General features: G+C 40.7%; 2 protein-coding genes across 3 annotated transcripts; both read left to right on the top strand.

Annotated features, from left to right (window-relative positions):
* Window positions 1–245: 245 nt before the first annotated feature.
* On the top strand, window positions 246–1358 carry LOC114563337 (snRNA-activating protein complex subunit 1-like). Its single transcript, XM_028590189.1, has one exon. The coding sequence runs from the start codon at window positions 246–248 to the stop codon at window positions 1356–1358; it is 1113 nt and encodes a 370-aa protein (XP_028445990.1).
* Window positions 1359–2342: 984 nt separating this feature from the next.
* arl9 (ADP-ribosylation factor-like 9) lies at window positions 2343–9832 on the top strand. 2 transcript variants are annotated; one of them, XM_028589434.1, is made up of 5 exons: window positions 2343–2837; window positions 4591–4768; window positions 4880–5055; window positions 8128–8313; window positions 8602–9832. In XM_028589434.1, exons 1-4 carry the CDS (start codon window positions 2574–2576, stop codon window positions 8302–8304), a joined length of 795 nt encoding a protein of 264 aa, XP_028445235.1. In that variant the 5' UTR covers window positions 2343–2573; the 3' UTR covers window positions 8305–8313; window positions 8602–9832. The 2 variants fall into 2 exon arrangements, with proteins under 2 accessions (XP_028445235.1, XP_028445234.1); XM_028589433.1 differs by having other exon boundaries at window positions 8128–9832.
* Window positions 9833–9942: the final 110 nt, after the last annotated feature.

Raw genomic sequence — 9942 nt, 5'->3', positions numbered from 1 at the left:
ATACACCTGTGCTCTTCCTACTATGAAATGTCTGCCCTGAAAAAGGTCTATCTTGTGTATAAATATAACACCTAGGTAAACCACACCTGATGGCTAATTGCCATGATTGGCTCCTTCCGCTCGTGGGCGTAGTTCTCCAGTAATTAGCCAATGGCGAGCCTCACCTTCCTTGAATCCGCTCAGAGCTCCTTTTCAGTAATTTTCAGAGTTTCAGTAACATCTTTGGTTATTGTTTTGCGCGCAGGATGCCTCGTAAGCCGCCGGTTTACTCTGCTTACTTCTACGATCCTCTGACAGAAGACGTGGAGCAACTGCTGGCTCGTTTCCAGCACACTGACTCCGTCAGGTACGAGTTGTTCTCCGCCATTTGGAGGGAGATGGGCTTCTCGGATGTCTTCAGAGGCATCCCCAGTGTGGCTGAACTGAAGAGATTCTGCAGAGTAGCGCTGGCCACAGCCGTCAAGTACTTCCTGCCTCCATACAGCTACCAGATTCGTGTGGGAGGCTTGTATTTGATGTTTGGTTTGTACCACACACAACTTGCCATTCCACCGGTGAATATTAGGCTCGCTCTGAGGGACTGGGATCCAATCCAGAAGTTTCTCAAGGACTCAATGAATTTTGGGCATCAAGATGTTGTTTACATATACGAAAAGCTTGTTGCAGCCAAAGCCATACACTACACGGCAATGCCACACTTTCTCAGCTTCCAAAAGCAGATGAAACCAAAGAGGGACGCCGTGTGTACAGAGTTTCTCGGGAGGAGCACAGCCGTCCAGGAGCTCTTCTCTGCCGACATCCTGGAGGAGATGTCCAACATCCAGAGCCACTATGAGCAGCTGAAGGAGGCCACGGTGGAGGTCAGCTGCCAGGCCACCATGACCCATCGGAACTTTTCCGCCCAACTGAAAGACAGCATGTCAGAGTTCATCACTTGGCAGAAGAAGACTTTCTCACAGGAGAACAAAGGCAAGAAGTCTGTTGTTGATTGTGATGATGATGATGACGATGACGATGATGATGAGGTGGAGAAGAACGCTGAGGCTCAGAGCAGCAGCAGGGCCAGGCTCCTGTCCTCCATCAAGCAGAAGAGCTACGGCAACTTCCAGGAGGCATCCAAGTCCAGGAGGCATCGACAGGCCGAGACAGTGGAGTCCTCCAGCTCGGGGGCAGATCAGGTCCTGGAAACTGGGGCTCTGCAGCGAAAGAGGCCTCCCTCACTCCGGGCTCGGACCCAGAAGAGTCTCGGGGTGACGCGGGATAACAGCAGGCTCCAGACCTGGCTCCTGACTGCTCCTAAGAAGCAGGAGAGGGTGCCGGTGAAGAGGACCAACCAGGCAGCACCTTTCAAACCATGATGGGAAGGGAGGAAGGAGAGCTTTCAGATACACAAAGAAGTTCTGGCCTTTTGTTTTTGTTCATACAGGTTAAATCAAGTTCATTCATTTGGGGGAAATACCTTTTTTGATTTGATAAACAGTTGGATTGAAGTTGATTTTCACTCATTATGCATCTGTTGTTTAACTGGAATCCTTTCATTTGTTAATAAATGTATTTCATGATTGCCTCACCATCGTGTTTTACTCCTGACTTCAACATTTTGGTTTGAGGAAAGGTTTGACTTCACAATCTGGACTGTCTTGTCTTTTTTGTCAGGACACTGAACTAGTTATTTCAAACCTTTTGCAGGGATCTTTCGTCTGCACAGAAAACCCCAACCAACACCCAAATCTGTTTATGGTAGGCCTACATGCTTTTTGTTACCATTTTAATGGTTATCCTTGCCATGATAATTCATGGATGTACAGTTTCCGAATCCCTTGAGTAATACTGAAAAGGATGTTATGCTAATTTGCAAAATTAGCCTACTTCTTTAACCACTGGTTAAAATCAGTGGTGGAGAAAGTATTCAGAGCCAGTATTCACTGTACTGGCAGCAAAATGTAGCATAAGCTACTTAAGCATCAAGCAGTAAGTGAAAGTACTCAAGGAAAGAGTTTCCTACACTAGAATTGTGAAATATGAAATGCTTGAAACAACTTCATTGGCATAACAAGCAGGATGGAATATTCTTACAGCATTGGCAGATTTTGTCAGTTTTTTTTTTTTTTTTTTTTTTTTTTAAACAAAAGACTAAAATTACTCGTTGATTTTGTGCACTGAAAATTGCATCATGTTAAATCTTAGTATGCAAAATAACTAGTAACTTCAGTTGTCAAGAATAAAGAACTTGAGTAAATGTGTTTAGCCACTTTCTATCAGTGGTTCTAATAACTTGATTAATCCCACGTTTGTTAAAAAGATGCCTAACAGTTTATAATGAAATAGTTTGGGAATAATGGCGCCCTCATGCGGTGAGATTGTAACACTGCATCAACAAAAAGCGATTCCGGAAAATCGTTGAGAAGTTCCTCCTCAGCTTCCTGTCTGTTAATCCACTTGTTGAGTCCAGTCGAGGAGGAGGACAACGGGGTGGACACAAAGTGTAAAGCTTCGCTAAAAGTGCAACAATGGCGTAAACGGACGGGTAAACAGCGACAGGTTTGGAAAGCAAAAGCCGGCGGTTGAGCACCATGATCGGTTTGAAGGAAGCCGGTGTCCTCGGCACCTCCGTCGTTCTCGCGGGGGGAGTCGCTTATCTTCTATGGAGCTACGCGTCCTCCTCCTCCGGGGAGAAGAAGCCTGAAACTCGGCCGGAGAAAGCCGGTACAAGTGCTCGAGAGGAAGGAGAGGGAAAGGCACGGAAGAGAAGAGCGGAAGCTGCGGCTGAACAAACTGTTGTGGCCGCCGCCGCCGCTGCTCCTGTTGCTGCTGCTCCAGCTCAGAAAGCATCGAAGGTAACCTGGAAACAGTTGTTGGGAGAGTGTAGAGTGTTGTTTTCTAAAAAAAAAAAAGATATCCAAATGTTCTTAGGACAGATGCAGGACAAAGTGAGCACGTTTAACTTCACCTAAAAATGGTTTAGTTTTCGGATTAACTTGAGGTAGCTAGCCTATCACACTCTAAGTAGAAGAAACGCCCAAAACAGACCAGAGTACAGCAGCTATAGAATATAGTTTGTGTTTTAAGATTGGCTAGATAATTATGAACATCGTCCGGAGTTTATAAATTACTACTACAACCAGATAAATACCCTTTTAGTTTAATGGTTAAACAACAGCAACATGTCCATGCAAGTTCTCTGGGGGTTGCTGTGGGGAGTTCTGGGAAATGTAGGACCTAATTAGTAAGACAAGTGGCAGAAAAATATATATATATTTTTAAATCAATTAATCACTTGATTCATTTTTTTTTTTTTCAAACTAAAATGCCCAAATTATATTTGTTCCATGCTCTCAAGTATGCATATGTGGATTTCTTTAGTTTCTTTGAGAGTTGAAATAATGTCTTGCTTCAAGCACTGTGATGGACATTTTAACATGTTATAGGCCAAAAGACTTGACAACTAATCAGCAGATTAAGCGATAATAGTTTGTTGCAGCCCTAACATATAGGCTACCTACATTAACCATAATAGTTCAACTCATTGTTAGTCCATTGAGTTTTTTTCTTTCTTCCTTAGAAATACTGTCAAGTGTGTGTATCACATCAGCATTTTGGACATATTCCTACTTAAAGCTATGGTGCTAGTTTCTGTGGCCCCCATGTGGAATTCTAAGTAATGACAACAAAACTGTATGTGCGTTCACATGATACAAGCCTTACGTGACCGATTATTTTCTTGATAAATCTAATAATTGGTCTATCAAATGTAGGAAAACATGTCCATTACAGTTTCCCAGAGTCCAAGGCAATGTCTTTTAAGTGTCTTGTCTAAAACCCAAAGATATTGAATTTACATTTATATAACAAAAGAAATGCAGCAAATAATCATGTTTGAGAAGGTGCAACCATTTTTGCTTGATAATTGACTTAAACAGTTAATCGATTTTATAAATCAATCATACAAATGTGTTTCAGCTGTACAGTATCAGATTAAAGTTGCCGTGGAATGCCCAGTCAGATTCTTGTTTTACGCTTTTCTTCTACAAAATATAACAAATTTGTAGACTATGCTTTGGTCTCTTAAATTTTTGTTCAACTGCTTTATGTGTGGACATAATTCATTATTTTAATGTAAGAAGTTTTGGTTGGTTTTGTAGAAAAACGTGCACATTTCTTAGTCCAGACCTTTTATTGTCCCTCAAGTGAATATTTGATTTGCAGTAGAGGGCAAAACCTCAAACAACATACAGGTGGACATGGGGCATTAATCACAACAGTTAGATTAGATTAGATTCAACTTTATTGTCATTGCACATGTCACAAGTACAGAGTAACGAAATGTAGTTACACAAAACATCCAAATAAAAACATAGACTTATATGTATGAAGTGAGTATCTTTATTTCAACCTGTCCAGGGACTGCGGGTGGAAATTAGCATTTTCTGCTATAACCTGGCGCATGACATCTCTTCTTTTATAGAATAATTTTTTTTGTGCATTGTCCCTGATCAAATAAAGAAATATATTATGGTATCAGTAACGAAACAACTGCGGAGCAGATAGTATTCAGTCTTAATCTGCCGTGTACTGGTCTGTGTCCTGCAGTCCCAGTCTGTGGAGTCAGCAGGGACGCAGGTGCTGGTTCTGGGTCTGGATGGAGCGGGTAAAACCAGCCTGCTGCACTATTTGGCCACCGGGTGCCTGGAGCAGGACATGGAGCCGACGCAGGGCTTCAACGCAGTCTCCATCAGCAGAGAGGACCTGCACATCGAGTTCCTAGAAAGTAAGTCTGAACCCAAAAGAGACGATGGTCAGTGCCACCGGTCACTTCTGCTGCACGCCATGAGTTTGATGTCGATGTCACAGTCGTCTGTCTGTCTGTCTGTCTTGTCAGTTGGAGGTAAAGAGGAGCTCCGTCCGTACTGGCAGAAGTACTTGTCCAAGGCCCTCCTGCTGGTGTTCGTGGTCGACTCCTCCAACCCACAGCGTTTCCCTGTTGCTAAGAAGCATTTACATGAGCTGCTGGCCTCTGACCCCCGCCTGCCTTTAATGATTCTGGCCCACAAGCAGGTGAGAATGACAGATAAAAACACTCCAGGCTGCTTTTAACAGAAGCCTGCGGGCCCTTTTGTCCTCGAAGAGCGCTACACAGATTATAATTAGAGACTTTGTGTTCACATGGGATTCAACAAATTATTATTTTCATTATCCATTAATGCACCGATTATTTTCTCGATTATCCATTTGCTCTAAATTGTCAGAAAATATATAATGAAAAAATAGTATAATATAGTTTCCTAGAGTCTAATTGGTTATTTTCAAATGTCTTGTTTTGTCCGATCAAAACTCTATAACCCAAATATATTCAGTTCACTCATTTTATTATTATAGAACTAAGAAAACCAGCAAGTTTTCGCATTTGTCGATTTTTGGGAGATTGAATCAAATATCAGCATAGTTGCTGATTCGTTTTCTGTTAATCGATACATCTCTAGTGTTCAGATGGGATTTAATTGTTTCTCCCCAGAATGTTGTAAAAGTGTGATCCAAATGTAAGTCATGGACTGACAACTGAGATTTAAAACTTAACTTAAAAGCATTTTTTCAGTTGATCGGCTCACTCGCATCTGATGGAACCGATTGGCTCCTATTTGAATCACTCCAGCCGTCTCTGCTGTAGCCTGTGTTTCACACCGTACCCATGGAAACACCAACCCAAACCTATTTCTAAGTAGATTTTGAATGCACTCTGAATCAATGAAAACTGTTTTCAAACGCAGGAGTAAAACTGGCTACTTTTAATAGGTCTAACAACTGAAAGCCACTATTTGAAGGATTTTGAAATTCCTGAATGCCAATACTGCCGTAGACTAGGGCTGGGCGAAATGGACCAAAAGTCATATCCCGATATATTTTGGCTGAATATCGATATACGATATATATCCCGATATTTTTTTCCGCAAAGTGAGAGCAAATGTTCAGTCAAAGCCAAAATCAAATATGACATGTCACAAGTAGTTTCATAGAGACAGTTGCAAAATCAAATAAATAATAAACCGGTTTCTTCACCTGGTTCATGATTAAATGCTCAGCTGTTCAAATAACAATAAAATGTAAACCTAAATACTGTATAACAGGAGTACCTTTTTTGAAATCAAAGCTCCATATTTGTGATTCGTTCCAAAGGTCAATTAAGCTTTTGATATTAATATAATCTACTTTGTTCAAAATGTAATGCCTCATGCCTGTAAGCCTAGGTTTATAGTCCCATTCTTCCACTTGATACTGCTTCCACTTAAGTAAACTAAAAGATGAACTATCGACTACAAAACAAAGAAACTAATTAATGTGTTAATACAAAGAATATTTATTATGATCGGTTCACAGATCTGAGTCAAACGGAAACTTCACCCTTCTGAACTAAGAGTTTCTGCTTCAAGGTGAAGTTTAAAACAGACTGAAATGTCCAGGCTCATTCCTCCACTATTTATTTCTGTATGTATTTATGCGTTACATGTCATTTTAACGGGCACTGAGCTCCAGATCCTGCAGCCGCAGACGCTCTCTGCTGCCCCGCTGTAGCTTCTCCCGTCCGCCTGCCGCCGGCAAACTTAGTGGAACTTTCCGCGATATCGACATACAGGTCGTCCTGGACTACGTGTAAGATCCTACCGATCACCACTCTGTCTTTGGCTGGTCCGATCTGGATCAGCGGGGACCCAGCGCAGCAGCGAGGCAAAGCTGTGTTTTTCCCGGGGAAGAGACGCTGCGGCCGGCCACGGAGCTCTCCGCCTCCCGCTGCCGCCGGAGCTCAGATTGCTGGTCGGGCGGCATACATAATCATAAAACACATTGTCACCTGTTAAATGTTATTCATTGCTGTTTGTTCTTTTCATTTCCTCTATCGAACATAATTAAGCAGTACAAAAGTCCGGCATCTTTAGCGTTGATCTGAATGCTTCGGACCCCTGTTCCAAGATGGCGGCGGTTTTGACGTATGTTTAGAACCTCAAGGCGACATCTGTGTATATATCTATGGGAGCAAGGATCACATTTGAATTATATAGATATATGCGATATGGTCTAATTCCATATCTCATTTAAAAATATATCGATATATTTTTAATATCGATATATCGCCCAGCCCTACCGTAGACTGCATCATTTTTCATAAAGGTTGTCTCATTTACCTGTAGCTGCAAACAAAAAGTGATGCTGAGGTTTATGTGTTGTATTACACTGTCATAAGAATATTCTGTTTATTTTTGCAAAGTTACTGGTGTCAAAATAAGTTAAATATTTAGTATCAAAACTAGGGCTGTGCTCGATTAAAGAAATTCTTAGTCGACTAACACTCATTGAATGGTATCAACTAATCGATTAGTTGATTTAATCGACAGATCTGTAAATCTGAGTTTCTCCGCAAAGAGTCGTGCAAAAGCACCACTTTAATTCTTGTGTTTAACAGAGATGTGCTCGTACGTTTCTTGGAAATAAGTCATTCAGCATGAAAAAAGTATAAAACATGACTAATCGACTAAAGAAATCTAAGTTGACTAAGACCAAAATGACCGATTAGTCGACTATCGACTAAGAGGGAATGCTGATACTGATTTTAGGCAGTGCGTTTTAAATGTCAGCAGATTATGAATACGCTCTCCAGTTTGAACACTTTAATTGATTGATCAGTATCAAAATGCTCCCCCCACACACACACACACACACACACATTATTAGTGAGTTTTACTTTTGTTAATGTATGAGAAATGATTGATGAGAAAGTTTATTGTTGTCAACTAACAAGTGTGCTGTTATCTTCAGTTCTTTTGAATGAGTAATTAAGTGTTTGTATGCTCCATGTTTGATTACGGAAGAACAAATCCCAGATTTTCGGTATTACGTGTCATGTAACTCGTTCACATGCTGGGTCTAGTTAATGGCGTAAGGTTAACCGAATAGTGATTGTGATTAGGCTAGAAACGTCTGGTCTATTAGAGGCCCTTTCACTGGCGTGAGTCCTGTCCAGAATCTAAAAAAGTAAAATTCCAGAGCAGGTATCTTCAGATGTGTCTTTCTAATGAAGTAAGGGGATGATTGGAATCTCCAACCAGATGTCCCCTCATGTTGGTCTCATGTTTCCAGGACCTTCCAGGATCCTGCAGCATCACCGACCTCCACGACGCTCTGTCTCTGTCCAAGGTCGGAGACCGCAAGTTGTACCTCATCGGCACCTACGTGAAGAAGGGCGACGCAGAGCTCGCCTACGGCGTCCAGGACGCTCGCGACCTGATCATCCAGATGGTTTGTGACGGCAGATAAACACACTCGGTTGGTGGTTGTCACTTACTCCTGTGTGTTTAATTCTTCTTTTTTTTTATACAAATTGATAATAAATAGGTTCTCTGCACCTTTTTCACATCAGTGTTTTCGCTACACCAGGTCGGCTGAAAGTCTTTAATTTATTTATGAGAAAATAGAAAAAATGTATTTGTTGTCTTTGTATGGTATGGTTGGGATTATAAAAGTCCGGGATTCTGGATATGAAAGTGTAAAATTTTACTGACTTGGAAAAACACTTTCCTTGTTTAACAATGATGTTTTTTTTCTTTATTTAAGCTAGGTGCCTACAGGACACTCCTAACAACGTGTGTGTTCAAATGTTATCTCCACCAAAGATTTATTTTATTTTCATCCAGGCAGGTGGTGATGAGTTTCACCTGTAGATCATGCCACACGAGCAACTCTAGAAAGCAGTTAATGCAGATGGTACAGAATCACAGTGGATTTATTTCAGGCCATCTGTGTAGCTGCGGGTTGCAGCTTTATTACCAGCGATGAGCTAACCGTCTGTTAACTAATTTGTTAAGTAGGCAAACAAATGTAAAAAGCCCTGTTGGCTGTAACTGAAAGTTATTTTTTCTAATTTGTACTGTCATGTTTGTCATGATGCACAGAATATGTAATACCTCGATATTATGACTTAAAGCTGTACTGGGCAAGATTGTAATGAGAAAATAAACTCATAATATCAACCTAAAGTACAAAGTGAGGCACCCCCTCCCTACTGATAAACACTTGTTACATTCACTTAGCAAATCACAAAGCTTAAGGCTGCTGTGTTCAGGTCAGTGATGATACGTGACGGGATTTCTGGGTATTTTCATTTTTCAAACAGTGACCTCTCTCTGCCATTTGGGGCCGCCAACGTGCAAACTTGACAATTACAGCTTTAAGAAAAAGAGGACATTAAACTTGTGGTACTAGTTACATATTTCTGATGTGCCGTTAATATTTAAACTGATAATTAAAAATAAAAGCATACTTTCAAGAGGACAGCACTACTGACCTTAACACTACCCAATAACTTTCCATTGTTACAGTTTTAAAAAACACTTTAAGGTTCATTGTCACATACTTTTTGTTTTTATCTTTAGAAGGGAATTAGATTTATCTGAAAACAAAGAACTCATAAAAGAAAGTATTAACCAGATTATTTTTCTAGATGTCGTTTGAATTAGCTATTTGTTTTTGCTGTTCCGAGAGATGTGCACAGCTGCTTGTTAATTCGTCTTAAGGTTTTATTTGGTGAGATCTGTTTAATTCACTGTCTGTTACCTCTTGTGACTTTGGGACAAAGGGGAACTGCAATGTTGCGTGCAAAGCCTTCATGTGTACCATTTATGAGGAATGTAAAGGTTTCAAAGACTACTTTTCTTTCAAATTTCATCCAGTTTTTCAGATTTTATTATTCAAAAAACAAAACATGTCACACAAAGTATTGTGTGAACAGTTTGTCATATATACACCCGCTTTTTCACCCCTAAATAAATAGTTTCCACAAAATGGATTGGTGTGCTTTTATTGTAGCTTTGAGAAATGAACTCATGACCTCCCGCCATCAGGTCCAGAAAGTCTTCACTTAACATAGCTCCTGAGAGAGTAAATCTCTGTCTTCAG

Source organism: Perca flavescens, chromosome 10 (genome assembly GCF_004354835.1).
Source record: "Perca flavescens isolate YP-PL-M2 chromosome 10, PFLA_1.0, whole genome shotgun sequence".
Lineage (NCBI taxonomy): Eukaryota > Metazoa > Chordata > Actinopteri > Perciformes > Percidae > Perca > Perca flavescens.
Note: the sequence above shows the minus strand (reverse complement) of the source record. Positions and strands in the feature narration are given on the sequence as shown.

What these genes read in the sequence shown, in the direction of transcription:
- LOC114563337 (XM_028590189.1), top strand. Translation starts at nt 246, where the DNA reads ATGCCTCGTAAGCCGCCGGTTTACTCTGCTTACTTCTACGATCCTCTG.
- arl9 (XM_028589434.1), top strand. Translation starts at nt 2,574, where the DNA reads ATGATCGGTTTGAAGGAAGCCGGTGTCCTCGGCACCTCCGTCGTTCTC. An exon ending in GCACATCGAGTTCCTAGAAA is followed by an intron (nt 4,769 to 4,879) that starts GTAAGTCTGAAC and finishes CTGTCTTGTCAG; the next exon opens with TTGGAGGTAAAGAGGAGCTC. An exon ending in TGATTCTGGCCCACAAGCAG is followed by an intron (nt 5,056 to 8,127) that starts GTGAGAATGACA and finishes TCATGTTTCCAG; the next exon opens with GACCTTCCAGGATCCTGCAG.